General features: G+C 47.7%; 1 protein-coding gene across 2 annotated transcripts in view; it reads left to right on the top strand.

Annotated features, from left to right (window-relative positions):
- Positions 1–20,510, top strand: part of atp8a1 (ATPase phospholipid transporting 8A1) — a 546,817-nt gene that overhangs the window by 285,535 nt on the left and 240,772 nt on the right. For both annotated transcript variants that reach the window (XM_085969404.1, XM_085969397.1), the window contains 2 exons: positions 13,080–13,162; positions 17,081–17,130. In XM_085969404.1, coding sequence (XP_085825530.1) covers positions 13,080–13,162; positions 17,081–17,130 — 133 coding nt within the window. The remainder of the gene's footprint in view (positions 1–13,079; positions 13,163–17,080; positions 17,131–20,510) is intronic.

Here is a 20,510-nt window from a genome sequence, read left to right as displayed (position 1 = left end):
CTTCACATATTTGCTCTGCCTTCCCAGCTGACTTGTTTTTCCCTCTGTATTTGGCTGTAAATCACCCCCTACTATAGCTCCACTCTGTACCCCATCCCCCTGCCAAGTTAGTTTAAACCCCCCCCAGCAGTGCTAGCAAACCTCCCCGCAAGGATATTGGTTCCCCTCTGGTTCAGGTGTAAACCGTCCGACTTGTACAAGTCCCACCTTTTCCAGAAGCAGACCCAGTGATCCAGGAAACTAAAGCCCTCCCTCCTGCACCATCCCTTTAGCCACGCATTCATCTGTTCTATCTTCCTATTCCTATACTCACTAGCACGTGGCACCGGGAGTAATCCAGAGATTACAACCCTTGAGGTCCTGCTCCTTAATCCTTCACCTAGCTCCCTAAATTCTTGCTGCAGGACCTCATCCCTCTTTTTACCTATGTCGTTGGTACCAATGTGGACCACGACCACTGGCTGTTCACCCTCCCCCTCCAGAATGCCCTGCAGCCGCTCAGTGACATCCTTGACCCTGGCACCAGGGAGGCAACAAACCATCCTGGATTCACGTCTACGGCCACAGAAACGCCTATCTGTTCCCCTTACTATAGAATCCCCTACCACTATTGCTCTCCCACTCTTTTTCCCCCCTTCCTGGGCAGCAGGAGCACCCCCAGTGCCAGGAAGAGCCGGACGAAACTGGAAGCTGAGGTCCAGGTGCGCCGGTTTGAGGCGGTCTACTGAAATAAGGTCCGGCTTCCCGCCGACGTCGATAAGAAAAGCTTTGTCCACCGCCTCCAATACTGAGAAGGGGCCGGTGTATGGTGCCTGCAGCGGGCCTCTGTGCGCGTCCCGGCGCACGAAGACGAACTCCGCATGTCGTAAGTCTCGAGGCACGTAGGACAGCTGCGGGCCGTGTTGCGAAGTGGGCACTGGACGGAATTGCTGGGCCGCGTCCTGGTGCAGGAAAAGCTGTCTGGCGGCCGACCACGGCTCCGTTGTCAGGGGGAGGAAGTCGCCTGGTACTCTGAGCGGTTGGCCGTAGACCATCTCGGCCGCGGAGGCGCGGAGGTCCTCTTTGGGCGCGGTGCGCAATCCCAGGAGGACCCAAGGTAGTTTGTCGATCCAGCTGGTGTCGGCCAGGCTGGCGCGGAGGGAGGCTTTCAAGGAACGATGAAAGCGCTCGCAGAGCCCGTTGGCCTGCAGGTGGTAGGCTGTTGTCCTGTGCAACTTGGTGCCGAGGCCGGCGGTGATGGCATTCCACAAGTGGGAGGTGAACTGGGGGCCTCTGTCCGAGGATATGTCGGTCGGCACGCCGAACCGGGCCACCCATGTCGAGACGAATGCTCGCGCGACGTCGGTCGTGGTGGTGGAGGCGAGGGGAACCGCTTCGGGCCATCTGGTGGTGCGGTCGACGATCGTGAGCAGGTGTGTGAAACCGTGCGACGGCGGCAAGGGGCCTACCAGATCGACGTGGACGTGGTCGAAACGCCTCTCGGGCACCGGGAAACACTCCAATGGCGCCTTGGTGTGCTGCTGGACCTTAGCGCGCTGACACGTCACGCATGTGTTGGTCCAGTCTCTCTCATCCTTGTGGAGTCCAGGCCAGACTAACTTGGCGGACATGAGTTTCTGAGACGCACGCATCCCTGGATGTGAGAGGCCGTGGATGATGTCGAAAACTCGCTTGCGCCAGGCGGATGGGACGACCGGCCTAGGCGAAGGGACTGAGACGTCGCACAGGAGGGTTGTGCCGGCTGTGTGAAAGTGGATGTCGGCCAGAGTGAGGCTCGTGGTTGACGTCCTGAGGGCCTGGATCTCCGCGTCGGCGGCCTGGTCTCTCGCCATGCTGGCGTAGTCGACGCCCAGGTGCACTGCGTGGAGCGAGGGTCTTGAGAGGCAGTCGGCCACCAAATTGTCCTTGCCGGCGACGTGGCGGATGTCCGTGGTGAACTCCGAGATGAAGTTGAGTTGGCGCTGTTGGCGCGCGGACCAGGGTTCGGTTACTTTGGCCATGGCGAAAGTGAGCGGCTTGTGGTCCACGAATGCGGTGAACGGCCGGCCTTCTAGGAGGAAACGGAAGTGCCGGATTGCCAGGAACAGGTCCAGGAGCTCTCTGTCGAACGTGCTGTAGGCCTGCTCGTTCTTGCGTAGCTGTCGGCTGAAAAATGCCAGTGGCTGCCATGCGCCTTCGACCCACTGTTGCTGGACAGCGCCGACGGCGTAATCCGAGGCGTCCGTGGTGAGGGCGGTCTTGGCGCCCGGGATGGGGTGGGCCAGTAGTGTGGCGTTGGCCAAGGCGCTTTTGGTCTGGTGGAAGGCTGTCGCCATCTCGCTGGACCAGGTGAGTTGCTCTTTGCCCGTTTTGCCCCTGGTGGCTTCGTAGAGGGGGCGCATGAGTGAGGCGGTCTTGGGCACGAAACGGTGATAGAAATTGACCATCCCCAAAAATTCCTGCAGCGCCTTGACCGAGGTGGGCTGGGGAAAGTCCGCCACCACCTGCACCTTGGAAGGTAGGGGAATGGCTCCCCTTGGCGAGATTCTGTGGCCGAGAAAGTCAATTTGGGCTGCTCCGAACTGGCATTTGGCCGGGTTGACGATTAGCCCGTGTTGGCTGAGGCGCTGGAAAAGAGAGCGCAAATGCACGATGTGCTCAGCCTTGCTGGTGCTGGCCATGAGGATATCGTCCAGATAGACGAACAGGAAGCTCGGGTCCCGTAGGACGGAGTCCATGAGCCGTTGGAAGGCCTGTGCGGCGTTCTTGAGCCTGAGGGGCATGCGCAGGAACTCAAACAGTTCGAAGGGGGTGATGACCGCCGTCTTCTGGACGTCTGCGTGGTGGACGGGGACCTGATGGTAGCCGCGAATCAGGTCGACCTTGGAAAAGACGGACTTTCCTGCTAGGTGTGCCGAGAAGTCTTGGATGTGCGGAATGGGGTATCTATCGGGCGTGGTGGCGTCGTTGAGCCGTCTGTAGTCGCCGCAGGGGTGCCAGCCACTGCCCGGCTTGGGCGCAATGTGGAGGGGGGACGACCAGGGGCTGTTCGAGCGGCGGATGATGCCCAGTTTCTCCATCGTGGCGAATTCTTCCTTGGCCACCGCCATCTTGGTTGGGTCCAGGCGTCTGGCTCGGGCGAACACTGGTGGTCCCGTAGTGGCGATGTGGTGCTCGACACCATGCTTGGCTGCCGCGGCTGAGAAGGTCGGTTGTGTGAGCCTCGGGAAATCTGTGAGTAGGCGGGCGTAGTCGTCATCCGCCGGGGCAGAGCAGGACCTGACGAGGGCCGGGCTGTTGCTCTGCTGGCAGGCCAGTGAAGCGAAAGTTGCTGCGTCGATCAGGCGCCTGTCGCGGACGTCGACCAGGAGTCCGTGGGCGCAAAGAAAATCGGCACCCAGCAAGGGATGTGCCACCGAGGCCGTCACAAAATCCCACGTAAATCGCTGGCCGCTGAAACAAACCTCGGCCCGTCGCTTTCCAAAAGTAGCGATGGCTGCGCCATTTGCCGCCACGAGGGGTGGGCCGCTGCGGCCTGCCTGGATGTCGAGCTGGGAGGTAGGAATTATGCTGCATTGGGCTCCGGTGTCGCAAAGGAATCTGCGCCCTGAAAGGGAGTCGGTTATGTACAGCAGTTTACCTGCAGTGCCGATGGCCATCGTGGCGGCGGGCGTGCGGTCGAGCGGGCCTAGACGGCAGCGCGGGGCTGGTGCGTTGGGCCGGGCGGCCATCTTGGTTTGATCGAAAGAGCAGGGTGCTCTGCAGCGTTGGGCCTTGTGGCCGAAACGCGCGTGGTCGTAGCATAGTTCTGCGGCCTGGCGTGGCGGTGCGCGCTCGGTGGTGTCGGGGAGCCGCGCGGCTGCACAGCCGAGTTGGGCGACGGTGAAGACTTTGTCCGCGGCGGCTGCCAGTTGTACGCAGTCCGTGATCGGGGACCCCGCGAGGGCAGTCTGTACCTGCTGAGGAAGCAGGCTGAGGAAAAGGGCCCGAAACAAGAAGCACTGCGGTTCAGAGCCCAGGAGCGCAAGCATCCGGCTCATCAACTGTGTCGGGGTAGAGTCGCCGAGGCCTGGTAGTGAAAGAAGCCTGCGGGCCCTCTCCTCCCCGGACAGGCCGTAAGCCTGCAGCAAGCGGCCCTTAATGGTTGAGTACTTGCCGGTCTGTGGTGGGTTCCCCAGCAGGTCGAGAATTTCGGCGGCGGTGGAGCTTGCTAGTGCTGAGACTACGTGGAGGTACCTTTCTTCATCGTCTTGAACCCTGCGAAGGGTGAATTGGGCCTCCGTGTGCGCGAACCAAGCTGGTGCTTGGTGTTCCCAGAAGGTGGGGAGCTTCAAGGACGCGGCGCCGGCCGACATCGGGCTGCTGCTGGTTGTCGTCGGGTCGTTGCTGGCCTCTGTAGTGCTGCGTGAGTCGGGGGCTTTGGCCGCCGACGTTCGGGGTCACCAATGTGGGGGACTACGGTCTCCCGCGTAAAGAAATAGGCAACACAGCGAGCTACAAGAAATAGGTCTTTACTCCAACTCTCTCAATACAGTACTGAATTCGTAAAGCCTGCGAACCTGTGATGACTCACGGATTGGTCAACTGCTGGAACCTGATTGGTTTTCCTTCTCTTAGCAGCAGGCAAGTCTGAACATGCCTTATTCCTCTCAGCTTGCAACTGTCTTGCGGGGGGAGGGGAATACAGCAGTTAAAAGGGGATTATACAGGTTTATCTACACAGTGTTTCCCCAATGTGGCAATGCCACAGTATGACCGTTATTCATGCCTATACATTCCATTGAGAAATAAAAATTCCACGGGAAAAGTGATCCATCCATGGCTAACTAAAGAGGCTAAGGATAGTATTAGATTAAAAAAAAGAGGCTAAAAATGTTGCACAGATTAGTAGTAAACCTGAGGATTGGGAGAGCTTTAGAAACCAGCAAAGGATAACCAAAAAAATTGATAAAAGGAGAAAATAGAATGTGTGTAAATTAGCAAGAAATGTAAAAACAGATTGTAAGAGCTCCTACAAGTATGTAAAAAGGAAGAGAGTAGCAAAAGTAAGCATTGGTCCCTTAGAGGCTGAGACAGGAGAAGTTGCATTGGGTAAAAAGGAAATGGCAGAGGCTTTAAACAAATATTTTGTATCTTAGAATCATAGAATGGTTACAGCACAGGAGGCCATTCAGCCCGTAGAGCCCATGCTGGCTCTGCAAGAGCACTTCAGCTAGTTCCACTCCCCCGCCCTTTCCCCGTAGCCCTGCAAATTCTTTTCCTCAGGTACTTATCGAATTCCCTTTTTGAAAGCCACGATTGAGTCTGCCTCCACCACCCTTTCAGGCAGTGCATTCCAGAGTCCAACCACTCGCTGCGTAAAAAAGTTTTTCTTCATGTCACTTTTGGTTCTTTTGCCAATCACCTTAAATTTGTGTCCTCTGGTTCTCGACCCTTCCGCCAATGGGAACAGTTTCTCTTTATCTACTATCTAGACCCCTCATGCTTTTGAACACCTCTATCAAATCTCCTCTCAACCTTCTCTGCTCTAAGGAGAACAACCCCAGCTTCTCCAGTCTATCCATGTAACTGAAGTCCCTCATCCCTGGAATCATTCTCCTAAATCTTTTCTGCACCCTCTCCAAGGCCTTCACATCCTTCCTGAAGTGCGATGCCCAGAATTGGAGACAATACTCTAGTTGAGGCCGAACCAGTGTTTTATAAAGGTTGTTCATAACTTTTGCTTTTGTAATCTATACCTCTATTCATGAAGCCCAGTATACCATATGCTTTTTCACCCGCTTTCTCAACCTGCCCTGCCACCTTCAATGATTTGTGCACATATACCCCCAGGTCTCTCTGTCCATGCACCACCTTTAGGATTGTACTCTTGTTTATATTGCCCCTCCTCGTTCTTCCTACCAAAATGTATCACTTCCCACTTTTCTGCGTTAAATTTCATCTGCCACGTGTCCACCCATTTCACCAGCCTGTCTATGTCCTCTTGAAGTCTATCACTATCCTCCTCACTGTTCACTATACTTCCAAGTTTTGTCATCTGCAAATTTTGAAATTGTGCCCTGTACTCCCAAGTCCAAGTCATTAATATATATCAAGAAAAGCAGTGGTCCTCGTATCGAACCTTTGGGAACACCACTGTATACCTTCCACCAGTCCAAAAAACAACCGTTCACCACTACTCTCTGTTTCCTGTCACTTAGCCAATTTCATATCCATGCTGCCACTATCCCTTTTATTCCATGTGGCACTTTATCAAACGCCTTTTGGAAGTCCATGTACACCACGTCAACCGCATTGCCCTCATCAGCCCTCTCTGTTACCTCATCAAAAAACTTCTTCAAGTTAGTTAAACAATTTGCCTTTAACAAATCCGTGCTGGCTTTCCTTTAATTAATCCACACTTGTCCAAGTGATGTTAACTTGGTCCCTGATTATCGTTTCCAAAAGCTTCCCCATTACTGAGGTTAAACTGACTGGCTTGTAGTTGCTGGATTTATCCTTGCACCTTTTTTTGAACAAGAGTGTGACATTTGCAATTCTCCAGTCCTCTGGCACCATCCACTTATCTAAGGAGGCTTGGAAGATTAAAGCGAGTAACTCCGCGATATCCCCTCTAACCTCCCTCCGCATCCTAGGATACATCCCATCCGGTCCTGGTGACTTATCAACTTTAAGTTCAGACAGCCTTTCTGATACCTCCTCTGTCAATTTTTATCTCATCCAGTATTTCCACTACCTCCTCTTTCACTATGGGGTCGATTTTAACTCAGCCGTGAGGCGGGCTTTGAGGCATGTGGGGAGTTAAAATCGCAGAAACTGGGGGTCGGGCCCCCCCCCGGCCTGGTTCCCGACCCCGAGCCATTTTAACCCAGGCGTGTCTGATGGTCCCGAATCAGTCCCGCCTCCAACAGGCGGGGACTGGTCTTTAAGGCCCTTAATCAGCAATAATTGGCCTTTATAATCCCATTTTAATAGGCTCTTGCATTTTTAACCCTTTTCCCACGTAAAACACGGCTGGTGGGGATCACGCCTGTGAAACCTGGCGTGAGCACTATTGGCTTGCTGACTATCAGCTGCAGGTCAACCATTAAAGAGGAGATTTTATCAGTCATCATTTGCAGGTGGCAGGACTTTGTTGTTTCAGGCCTGGGGCAACTTTTACCAGGCTTAACCACACCTGTGGAAGGTTGGAGCCTTCACACACATCTCCAGTGTGACCTCCTGGGAAACCCCACTCGCCACCTTCACTCAGCGCTTCCTCAACGGAGGCATATAGCAGAAGCATGGGAGCCATTTATTCCCTTCCCTTCTGAGCATTAGATTAGCTCGAACACCAGCCGCGGCACCAGCAGAACCAGGAACAACAGGAGCGCCAGGCTGCTGCTCACCCACCTGAAACTGCACAGGCCAGAATGGGCCAGCGCTTGGAAGTGGCTTGAGAGCACCTTGCCGCACATCAGGGGGCCATGGGGACCCGTATCTGCACTGGCAGTCCTACTCAGAAGGACTTCCATGAAGGTCTGGTTTCTCTGTTCAATAGATGCCCATCGCTCCTCCAGAGATGTCATTCTATTATGAACACTCACCATGTTTTCCATACCCTGGCGACTTATCTCCTCCATGGAGGTTGCCATCCTTTCCATGGTGATGCGTTGATGCGCCAATGACTCCACAAAGGCTCTGCTCATGTTCGCTATGGACTCCTCCATTCGCTCCACACTCGCATCGACCCTGGAGACAAAACCTGCTAGAGACTCCTGCATCTGTTCCTGGAGTTCCAGCCCAGCTGATCTAATGGATGGACCCAGAGGCAGAGGGTCGACATGCAGCTGAGCCGAGCTGGCAGAGTCCTGCGCCCTCCGACTAGCACTCTCCACTGCTGTCCCTGTCTCCACAATCTGCTGATGCTCACTTGTGAGCTGTGATACACCAGGTGACAACACTACTCTATGTCCCGAATGTCCCACCGAGGTGTGAGTGTTTGCGCTGGTGCTGGGTGTGCTGAATTCTGCTGACGCTGCGCCCTCAGAGGTTGCAGATTCCTCTGAGGAGTCTGGAAGCTCAGGCTTTTCCTCCTGGACAGTGGGGATGGGGGCTCTCGATGGTCCTGTGGGGGAGTGAAGGAAAGAGTTGGAGATGTGAGGTCAAGGTTACATGCACATTGCAGATGATCATAGGTCCATCTGTTATAGCTTCAGAATCATTATCAGTGACTCATGTGATGTCAGTGAGAGAGATGGAAAACGATTCTGTCACCAGCTTGCTGTGATGCACCCGTCTGTCCGTCCCCCACTTGCGCCTCATCCTCCAGTCCTACGATCTCCAGGACCGCCTCCTCCCAGGGGGTGAGGTGGGCTACTGATGGTGGCCCTCCTCCTGTCCTCGCTCTTTCTCGCTTATTGTGAGCTCTCTTTTCCTGCAATGAGGGAGACAAGTGGAGGTTGAGTGAGAATGAAGGAGTGAGTGTAGAGAATCCATAGCATAGATGCTTAGGAGACAAAGATGGAGTGAGGTGGCAAGACCAAGGGCCCTCCCTGTGTGTTGTCAGTTGTTCTCATAGCATCAGAGTGATGGGGAGTGTGAGGGCTGCATAGTCAAATAGTTAGGTGAATGTGAGCATAGAGAGAGAGGGAATGGGTAAGGATGCATGGATGTCAGTGTCAAGTGGGATGTGGAGGAAGAGATTGCTAAAGCTGAGTGCTGGTGAGGAGAGGCAATGGGAACTTCATACTCACTTTTCCAGTGTGCTGAAGGTCATGAAATCTCTTCCTGCACTGTATCCAGGTTCTGCGGGTAGCCGATAAGGAGTTGACCTCCTCTGCCACTTGCAGCCACGCAGCCTTTGTCTGCTGGGGAGGCATCTTCCTCCCTGATGAAGGGAAGCGCACCTCCTTTTGAGCTCTTGCTCCCTCCACTAAAGCCTGCAGGGCAACGTCGTCAAAACAGAGTGCAGACCTCCGTCTTTTTCTTGCCATTCTGCTTCCAGCTCAGTGTATTAGCAAATGCCAAAAGGTTGGCAGCCTGCAGAAGAAGCAAGGCTTGTTGCAGACCCTAAATGCAGCAGCAATAATGATGTCATATTATGCGACTTTCTGACTGGAAATACTCATATATGCCAAGGGTTCCCACACGTTGGAAATCAGTTGGCCAATTGAGTTAAAATTGCATCAGTCTCACACATCCATTTAGATTCGTGTTGGGAAACACCAAATTCGGGGAACCCGACAATTCCCCGCACCTGAGTAAAAATCGACCACTATGACTTTGGCAGCATCTTCTTCCTTGGTAAAGACAGATGCAACGTACTCATTTAGTACCTCAGCCATGCCCTCTGCCTCTATGCGTAGGTCTCCTTTTTGATGCCTCAGTCCTCTTACTACCTGTTTATTATTTATATGCCTGTAGAAGACTTTTGAATTCCCTTTTATGTTAGCTGCTAGCCTTTTCTCATATACTCTCTTTGCCCCTCTTATTTTCTTTTTCAATTTCCCTCTGAACTTTCCATATTCAGCCTGATTCTCGCTTGTATTCTCAATCTGACATCTGTCATACACGCTCTTTTTCTGCTTCATCTTACTCTCTATCTCTTTTGTCATCCAGGGAACTCTGGCTTTGGTTGCTCTACCTTTCCCCCTTGTGGAAATGTACCTCTACTGTACCCGAACCATCTTCTCTTTAAAGGCAACCTTCAGTTGTTCGATTACAATTTTGCTTTCCAATCTTTGATTCCAATTTACCCGGGCCAAATCTGTTCTCAACTCACTGAAATTTGCCTTCCTCCAATTAAGTATTTTTACTCTAGATTGCTTCCTGTCCTTTTCCATAGCTAATCTAAATCTTATATTTTGAACACTGTTCCCTAAATGTTCCCCTACTGACATTTACTCCACTTGACCCACCTCATTCCCCAGAACCAGACCCAGCAATGCCTCCTTCCTCGTTGGGCTGGAAACATACTGATCAAGAAAGTTCTCCTGAACACACTTCAGAAATTCTTCCCCATCTCTGTCCTTAACGCTATTATTATCCGAGTCTATATTAGGATAATTGAAGTCCCCCATTATTAGTACTCTATAGGTCTTGCACCTCTCTGTAATTTCCCTGCAAATTTGCTCTATATCTTTCCCACTTGTTGGTGTGTTATAGAATACACCTAGTAGTGTAATGGCACCTCTATTATTTCTTAACTCTAAGCAAATAGATTCTGTCCTTGACCCCTCAAGGGCATCCTCTCTCTCCAGCACTGTAACATTCTCCTTAACCAATACTGCCACCCCAACTCCTTTCTTTCCTTAACGCCCTATCTGTCTTCACAGTAGAAGACACAGAAAGTGTACCAAACATAGTGGGGAACCAAGGGGCTAATGAGAGCGAGGAACTTAAGTACTTTTCTCTACTGATACTAATTACCTTGAGAAACTAATGGGACTAAAAGCCGATACATCCCTGAACCTGATGGCCTACATCCAAGGGTTCTAAAAGAGCTGGCTGCAGAGATAGTGGATGCATTGCTTGTGATCTTCCAAAATTCACTAGATTCAGGAAAGGTTCCAGCAGATTGGAAGGTAGCAAATGTAACTCTGCTATTCAAGAAAGGAGGGAGGGAGAAAACCGTGAACTGCAGGCCAGTTAGCCTCACATCAGTCATCGGGAAAATGCAGGAATCCATTATTAAGGAAGTGGTAACCGGGTACTTAGAAAATCGTAATATGATTAGGCAGAGTCAACATGGTTTTATGAAAGGGAAATCGTGTTTAACAAATTTTATAGGGTTTTTTGAGGATGCAACTAGTAGGGTAGATAAAGTGGAACTGGTGGATGTAGTATATTTGGATTTCCAAAAGGCATTTGATAAGGAGCCACATAAAAGCACAGGGGTTGGGGGTGAGGTATTCACATGGATAGAGGATTGGTTAACTGACTGAAGACGGAGAGTAGGGATAAGCGGGTCAGTTTCAGATTGGCAGGCTGTAACTAGTGGGGCACCACAAGGATCAGTGCTGGGGCCTCAGCTATTTTCATTCTCTCCAACATAACCATAAAGAATGACACTTTTTTGTTTCTAGGTCTTTTTCCCCTTTCCACCCTCAATTATTCTTGCTATGATCAAGATTTACAAATTAATTTTCCAGATGTCTGGTATGTTTTACTACCTCTTGTTTCTACTGGTGTAAAATATGATGTGTGCTATTCATACTATTTGTAAGAAATTAGTGTTAACTGGAATCTTGCAGGTATCCTATTAAGTTTACTGAAATGTGTGCATAATGAATCATGGGAAGGCCCTCACAGTGTAATGTTAAATATCTTACTTTGTTCTCCTTCACAAACTCTGGATAAGGTGAGCTATGCAGTCGACCCAACATCATTCCAAACTGGAGGCAAGCAAATATCCTGTATTCTGGCTTCACCATTACCTATGAGATTTGTAGGAAATGTTCTTAAGGTGACTCAAGCACCCATTTTTTTCTTCCTTTGGGATTGTTTTTCCTAGTTTGCCATGCTGATGTTGAGAACATGCAGTATTTTTTTTGAAGAGGTGGGAATAGAGAATTTTAGGAATAAACTTGCAAGCCACCATGCTGTAACACAGCATAATCTTCTTCTTAGGCAGTCCCTCGGAACCGAGGATGACTTGCTTCCACATTAAAAATGAGTTCTCAGGTGACTGATGAGTCCAATGCGGGACCTACAGACTCTGTCACAGGTGGGGCAGATGGTGGTTGAAACGTCTGAGCTCCCGGGCAACGATAGCAGTACGGCGTTCCGGTCTGTCACTGTTGGGGTTGTCCATGACGTTCCAGGTCCTGAACTTCATTTTAAAGGGTGGAAGATGCCTGTGCATGAATTCTTTAACGTGGGGTGGCCATTGCACACCAGCTACCATACAGGCTTGACCGAGCAAGGTCTTGGTCTAATGGTAAGGGGATACAAGACGATTGGGCAGACAGACACACCCCTCTTTCCCCCCCCCCCCCCCCCCCCCCAGGTCCTCTCTGCCTGGGTTTCGTAGGATGCATTGTGGTCCTGCCGACCACGCTTGTGGTCCTCCCGACCTCGCCGTTGGCCCGTGCTGCACCTGCCCTGGGACCGGACCCCGCTGCTGGTCAACGTTGCACCATCCTGGGCCTTGACCACACTCCTGGGCTCGTACTTGCTCCTGGGTACGGTCTTAGACATATAACCACACCCAGCACCGTAACAGTGATATACCCCACACCCCTCACTGTAACAGTGATATACCCCACATCCCTCACTGTAACAGTGATATACCCCACACCCCTCACTGTAACAGTGATATACCCCACACCCCTCACTGTAACAGTGATATACCCCTCACCGTAACAGTGATATACCCCACCGGAAATGCACTAACCCACAGATTTTGCTCATTATCCAACAACTGCTGTGTTTCATGCAATATCTATTAGTGAATACAACAAGGACCCAAGACAAAAACAGAAAATGCTTGAAATACTCAGTACGTAAGGCAGCATCTGTGGAGAGAGAAACAGTGTTAATGTTTCAGCTCGATGACCTTTCATCAGAACTGGGTCCAAGACAATGTTGACACACATCTTTGAGAAATCAGTAGACCAAGGCAGCCAAATGCAGAGAGATTCAAAGACATGGGTCAATTTCAAACAAGTATTTTTTTTAAAAGAAATTGGTAAATCAACTGTGTGGAGCAGTTTACCAAATTCTTGATGATAATTCCTTACTTCTGACTTGTGCAAAGTGTAGTTCAGCAGAGTTCTTCTTTGTCCTAGATCCTAAACAAATTGATCCAGTATTCTGGAGAAGTAGTATTTTGACAGATTTGCCCAATATAAAAAGACAAATGAAGAAAATGGCAATGAAATTATAATTCACACGTGTTTCCTTCCAGGCCCCTTCTGTATACAAAGGCTATATTGTGTGGCTGATGGGACATATAAATAGATGCACGTAACTAGTTTGAAGTTTGTAGAAACTGAGGAGATTTGCGGTATCCTAAAATTACTGATTATGTTGCATTGTATAAGCCACTTCTGTAACGATTTATTATTTCATCATTGTTTATTGATAAAATGACCAATAATGGGAATTTTATTTTACAGATGAAGGAGCATTGGTAAGAGCAGCAAAGCAGTTGGGCTTTGTCTTCAGTGGGCGAACGCCTAATTCAGTCATTATCAAAGCTGTAAGTAGGTTCCTGTGTCTGATCTTTCAATCAAAACCTTAAACTTCAAGTCTAATGATTTCTTAGGTTTAAACTCCATTTCCGCAGCTAGAAGCAGTTCTGTTCATTTTGACAGAATCTCACAGGATTTCTTTAAAAAATCCACAATTAGGAAGGATTATGTTGTGAATAAAGTAAAGTGCCAACTTGCCTCCTGTTGTAAAATGTTTATTATCTATTTCATGTGAAATTTTAGTTAGATCAATATGGTCTTCTGTTAGCTCCGTTCTTAGAAATTAATTTGCTATATTGGGTTTGCTATATTGGGGAAGTATAACAATAGACAGACCAGCTATTGGTTCAAAGGGGAGATAGCTCACCTTTGCTATTGGATCTACATGTTCAAAAACTAATCAGACCAAGGTTAGTAGGCTAGTGCCTCCAGGTTCTTGAAATTACCATGTATATAATTTTGCAATTAAGATGACTGATTTGCTGATCAAGTTACACATGATTTTCAGATGGAAAAGGATGGAACTCCATAATATCAGATCTCCACCCATTTATTGTATTATGCACATGTTTGGTGGGGGCATTTGATGGCTGCATGAAGCCAGTGCCTGAAGCAGGGAGGTGCTTTATTTCAATATATATTTGCTGTCCCAATGATCTGATTGAGATATCCATGTAATTTCCTGATGTTTGTGTGTGCTTCATCTACCTGCCTATATAAAATGGGCATCCTGGATTACTAGGATCTGAGTTGCATACAGAAATTCAGTTAGAGTTCTGTAAGGAGATTATCTGCACAATTCTCAGCGCATTCCTCAATCATTTTTATGGGGTTTTTTTTCTGCCAATGCTTAGGTGTTCAGTGGCACAACCATTTTTCTCCAACAGCTGCAGTCATGCCACAATGGGTTTCCCCATTGGAATCTCCTTTATAGCTGTGCTTTTTGGAGGAAGAGGGGGAGGGCCAATGGAGGGCTGTAAAGCAGGTCGGGCAGCACCAGAGAAGCTCTGCACCGACCTGCAACCACACTCCCACCTGCATTTACGGACTGAGAGGCACATCCCTACGTCTGTCAGAGGAGTGTTTGCACAGCCTGCAATTCACAAGGAAGGCAGTGAGATATGTCACATGCTACAGTGATCTGCAGCCAAATTCATCCACAGGCATGACCCTGCTGGTGACTGAATAGCCCTTAACATCATTCCAAAGTACCACTGATGAAATCACCCACATTAGTCAATTTGCAGTACATAGATTGGAGATTAGAAAGGCTAAGAGGAACTATGAGGGTTAATTAGCAAAATAAAACAAAGGGCCAATAAAAAGGCTTTTTAAAGGCACGTTAGTAGTAAACGGATAGTTAAAGTGGGTAAAGAGATAAAGGAGGCAAGCTTACAAATTTGTGGCTTCTTGTTACTGTCTGATCAAGCAAATTTGGATACAGAGAGCGAGCGCGAGGTATTGATTTGTTGCACCAATGTAGCAAAAGATAAATGACAAAGAAGGAAACCAGGAAATCACGAGCAAATGCAGTCAGAAAATGAAAAGCAGTGTGAAGAGGCAAAGGATTGAGGACAGAAAAGTAAAATTAGAGTAAACAGTAAGTTCTAAATATTACAGTGCAACCTTGAGGAATAATTCATGTGGGCACATGAGTGAAATTGCGAAGATAAAATATGGAACCCGTTTAATTGTTCCTGTATGTTGTCACTACATTTGCATTTGTGACTTGAAGAGAAATAGAGTGCAGGGAAATAACTGCGATCCTATCCAATAACAGGGGAGCAGTCAGTGTGTCGCTTTGATGTGAGTTCCCACAGAACCAGACTTTTTTTTCCCCTTTTCCAATAAAGTTGATTAGGCTTCTAATAACTGTGTAGGGGAACACATAGTGTGTGACAGATTCATATAGAGCAGGAAAGTACCAACTTTAATCCCTGGTCTGTGCTGGCCTGATCAGTGGCGCCTTCACAATTGGCCTCTACTAAGGAAGGGAACATTCGGCGTAGGTTCTCACTCCTGGTTGTTACCACTAGAAAGGATGCGTCCAGATATAATGTGAGGATGCAGTCAGGCTCTCGGTGATAGCCCCAGGTTTGAGTAACTCTTTGTTTAGGCTCACACGTGAGGAATGCACTTAAATGAGGTACCAGAGGGCTGACAGCACCCGTGTGCTCACACCCGAGTGTAAGTCATCACCAGGAGAGGAAAAGAGAAGATAAAGCTGGGGGAGAAGCAAGCTGACCAGAGATTCATGTGGTGAGGGTATTCCTCTAAAATGAACAGGAGCTATGATCTATTTTTTTTATAGCAGTCTGGTTGGAATCTGCAGCTTAAACTAATGCAAGGCAGCTTTTACCAACAACTGAAAATCAAGTAAACAACTTTGTACTATTTTAAATTTGAACATTTGCTTTAGTTAGTTGTTTGGGCTCATCAAAGTGAAGGATGACAATGCTGGAAATATAACCAAAAGCACTCCTTTCCCAGGTATGACACAACCATAAGTAGAGTGATGCTCCCAACTGTGTGCCTTTATCCAAACCTCAAAAATCAACCATCACTGCAGAAGTGTGGATTTCCCATTTCCCATCTCCCCCATTGTTATGAAGAATGTTGGATCATTTACTCCAGATATGGTTGTCTTTATTTTTGAATGTGCTGCAGCTTCCATATACAAAAGTACCTCCCATACCTGCCCCTTAGTTTGCTATCTAATCTAGCACAAGCTTTTAGTTCCTCATTGTGTGACTTCCTCTTTATATTAACTTGGTCTCTTGCTGCAACCTCCTTTCAAAAGAATGGACGAATAAGACTTGTATATGCAGTGAGGGTGGGGAAGACTATATTACTCTTCTGCCTAAAGTATGCCACCAAACATAGAAAAGAACAGTGTCTCAGAGAAGGTTGTCCCTGCCTCTTCACTACCCCATGCCCCCAGTTTGAGCAATCGCATATTCACTTGAATGTGGCGTTTGAAGTGCATTCAAGTAATGTTAGCTTGGCTTAGTTATTAGCACTCGGATCCATAATTTTGACCTAGTGGTAAAATCCCATAGTAGGGGTGGAGGTCAGAATCTAGGCTAACAATCCTCTGCAGTTTTGAGGGTGAGGGAGTGCGACACTTTTGGAGATGTTAACATCAGAAGGTTTTAGAAGGTAGATTTTTCTAATCATTGCTGATGGAAAGCACCCTTCCAACCACCAGCCCATTTTGGAAAAGGGTGGCTGCGTTGCTTGTGATTTTTCATCCATTGTGCAGGTGGTAGTGGGGTTGCTTGCCACTGGCACGGACTCAGAAAACTTTCCCTTGTGTGCTGTTCTGGTGGACATTAAAGTTCTCCTAGCACCATTGTAGGAAGAGCAAGGACTTTTCCTCATCTTAGCCAGCATTCTTTCCTCAACCAATATGATGAAACATAATTCATTGATTCATTTGTATCAGGTGATGCTGCCGCATTTGCCAACACAAGTCAGTGCATTTCAAAAGTAATTAATTGTGTGAATATTTTGCCATAATAAGTGTATATTATTCAAGGAACTGGGAAGACCATACCTTGTAATCTAACATTATTCACATTTGTTGCATTCAAAGTGTTATTACTAATGAGGTTATGATTTTCACTGAGGTAAATTTTGCTGTAAGGTATGTTGGTACCAAGAGCAATACCTAAAAATTTGCCCTTATAAATGCCCATTGTGATTGACAGCCTTAAAAGGAAATAACTGTTCACTCCAATATTTACTAGAACCACATTGAAGCAAAATCAATGAAAAAACACTTGGCTTTCATTCTTTTTCATTAGCAGAGTCACCAGCTCTATCTTTTTCTCTTTATAGGACTTGAAATTCAGAGAGAATAACTGAAAAGCACAGATCAATGGGATTTATTTTGGTGATTTAATAGGTCTTTTCTTCTATTATAGCTTGGGCAAGAAGAAAAATATGAACTGCTCCATGTCCTGGAGTTTACAAGGTAATGTTTCCTTAAATGATTTTAAAGTTAAACTAGTCGATCTATGGCATTGCACATGATAAGTCAGACAATATGGTCACACTCTTATCTGGCTCTAATGTCTTTGCATTGCAGTTTCTCTCTCGCTCTCCTCTGCTTCCTCTTTCTCTTCTGTATCTCTCCCCATAAATTACCTTTTTTTGCTTCTATCTCTGTACTTATTCTGCTTCTCTTGTCCTTTTCTTTTCAGATGCCTCTCTTTCTCTCTTTCCCCATCTCATAGGTGTTGGAAATTAGAATCTCTCTCTCTCAGGTGTACGCGATTAGCCTTGGCCTCTTCTGTCAACAATGGATGGATAATTTAGTTAGCTACAAAATTCTACTTGTGCTTTTTTAAAAATGTAATTAATTTTAAATGAAGAAAGTGCTCGCGCACATGCACTCCTCTTTCCCCCCCCCCCCCCGACGAGTTTTAATATATTTCATAGAACACAAGACAAAAGCTACGACTGATGTATAATGGCAACACACTTTTTTTCTCTCTCACATATACATACATACAGCCTCTCTTTTATATATATAAAAAAAAACACTTTACCACAGTAAAGCTTTTGAAACTTGTTCTCTTGTTTTTCTAAATTATTTAAAGGAAAACTATTTGGCAGAAAGTACTAGGAGGTAGAGAAAAATATCCCATCAGTATAGCTGACTGAACGACACTGATGCCTTCTGGGAAATTAGGTGCACTGCATGAGTTCAGATTGCACAATCTAAATTCAGTTCACAGTCACAGCTCTGGGCAGAACTATTAACTCCAAGCCCAAGCTTTTGGGAGAGGCATCTGCCTTCAAGTTAGATACTTAAATGAAGGCATTAAAAGGCATCTGAAAAAATGACCATGAAAGCTGCTGGATTATCATAAAAACAAAATTGGTTCACTAATGCCCTTCAGGGAAGGGAAACTGCTACCCTTACGCAGCCTGGCCTACATGTGACTACAGTCAACCATATCGTCAGGATAATTAGAGATGGGCAATAAATACTGTCTTGAGTGTATAGACTCCTGACTATAAAATTATTGCTATTATGTGTGACACCTTTAATGTTCAAAATAGTGATCATAATGCCACCTACAGATGGCAATAATGCTGATCGGTGCGGGGAGGGTAAAGGCCAGAGTGCTGCTCGGAAGATGGGGGTAAGGAGTTCAATGTTGTTTCGGAGCAGGGGTGTCCAAGGTTGAGGCACGGCGAGCGAGTGAACTGTCAGTTCATTTACATATGGGTATCTCAATCTATTATCTTACCTACAAACTCAAGGATCCATCAGCTTTGTTTCCCTGAATGATTTCATCAGAGTATTGTTGACCCAAATGTATGTACTGATATGCTAGAAGTAACAAACAAATAGGCAAGAAAAGGAAAGGACTTGTCATAGTCATAGATTTATACAGCACAGAAAGAGGCCCTTCGGCCCATCGTGTCCATGCTGGCCATCAAGCCCTATCTATTCTAATCCCATTTTCCAGCACTTGGTCCGTAGCCTTGTATGCTATGGCGTTTCAAGTGCTCATCTAAATGCTTCTTGAATGTTGAGGGTTCCTGCCTCTACCACCCTTTCAGGCAGTGAGTTCCAGATTCCAACCACCCTCTGGGTGAAAAAGTTTTCCCTCAAATCCTCTCTAAACCTCCTGCCCCTCACCTTGAAACTATGCCCCCTGGTTATTGACCCCTCTACTAAGGGGAAAAGTTTATTTCTATCTACCCTATCTATGCCGCTCATAATTTTGTACACCTCAATCGGGTCCCCCCTCAGCCTTCTCTGCTCTAAGGAAAACAACCCCAGCCTGTCCAGTCTCTCTTCATAGCTGAAGCGCTCCAGCCCAGGTAACATCCTGGTGAATCTCCTCTGCACCCTCTCCAATGCAATCACATCCCTCCTATAGTGTGGCGACCAGAACTGCACACAGTATTCCAGCTGTGGCCTAACTAGCGTTTTGTACAGCTCCATCATAACCTCCCTGCTCTTTCCTTCATTAGCCGAAGCATAGAATATAAGTATCCCGTATGCCTTTTTAACCACCATATTTACCTGCCCTGCTGCCTTCAGGGATCTATGTACATGCACACTAAGGTCCCTCTGATCCTCTGTCCTTCCTAGGGTCCTACCATTCATTGTGTATTCCCTTGCCTTGTTAGTCCACCCAAAATGCATCACCTCACACTTTTCAGGGTTAAATTCCATTTGCCACTGTTCTGCCCATCTGACCAACCCATCTATATCGTCCTGTAGCCTGAGGCTTCCCTCCTTGCTATTTACCACTCCACCAATTTTCGTGTCATCTGCAAACTTACTGATCATACCTCCTACATTCATATCTAAATCATTAACGTGCACTGCAAACAGCAAAGGACCCAGCACCGATCCCTGCGGTACACCACTGGACACAGGCTTCCAGTCACAAAAACAACCCTCTGCCTCCTGCCACTTGCATTTATACAACATCTTTCATGACCTCCAAGTGCTTTACAGTTCATTCAGAATGTTTGAAGTGTAGTCACTCTTGTAATGTAGGAAAACACGGCAGCCAATTTGCGCACAACAAGATTGTACGAACAATGAGATACATTACCAGATAATCTGTTTGTGATGTTGGTGAAGATAGAGGAGAGCTCCTCTGCTTTTCTTTGAATAGTGCCATAGTATCTTTTACGTGCACTTGAGAGGACAGACACAGTGTCGATTTAACGTCTTCTCCGAAAGATGGCACCTCCAGCAGTGCTGCACTCCCTCAGTACTGCACTGAGCTGTCGGTCTGGAATATGTACTCAAGTCTCTGCTTTGGGGCTTAAACCCACAAGTTTCTGACTCTGACCACTGAGGCTGACACCAAAGTAACAAAAGTATTTCAGAAATATTTTAAAAAAAAACTAAAGACAGTCATGTGAAGTGGCAGGTAAGTTACAATGTTCACTAATATCCTTATGCACACACGTGGCCGAGATTTTGCTCACCTCGACGTGTCTGGTGCGGCCAGTGTCGGTGGCGGATCACGGCCCCGCAGCTGGCTCCAACCCACTGCCTAAAATGAACTTACCTCAATGGGGACTTGTTAACCCTCCCAGCGCGTTACCCAGCCCAATTAGATGGAGCGGGTCTGGTGACGTCATTCATTACGTGCCTTGAGCCAGTTTCCTTAAAGGGACCATGGCCACTTTACTTTTTATGTTTGTGCTGCCAGTGTTCTACAGCATTGAGGTGCTGCAAACACTGACGAGTACTGCACAGAGGTGTAGGGCTGCCCCCAGGTTCTCCCTTGACTCCCTCCATAGAGCACGCATGGAGATCCTCTTCCCTTCCGATGGGCGGAAGAGACCTCCCCAGGAGACCAGTCAGCCTGG

Source organism: Somniosus microcephalus, chromosome 2, assembly GCF_052327205.1.
Source record: "Somniosus microcephalus isolate GS21.2 chromosome 2, FLI_Smic_1.0, whole genome shotgun sequence".
Taxonomy (NCBI): Eukaryota; Metazoa; Chordata; class Chondrichthyes; order Squaliformes; family Somniosidae; genus Somniosus; species Somniosus microcephalus.
The sequence above is the reverse complement of the archived record's forward strand: the minus strand, read 5'-3'. Positions and strand labels throughout refer to the sequence as shown.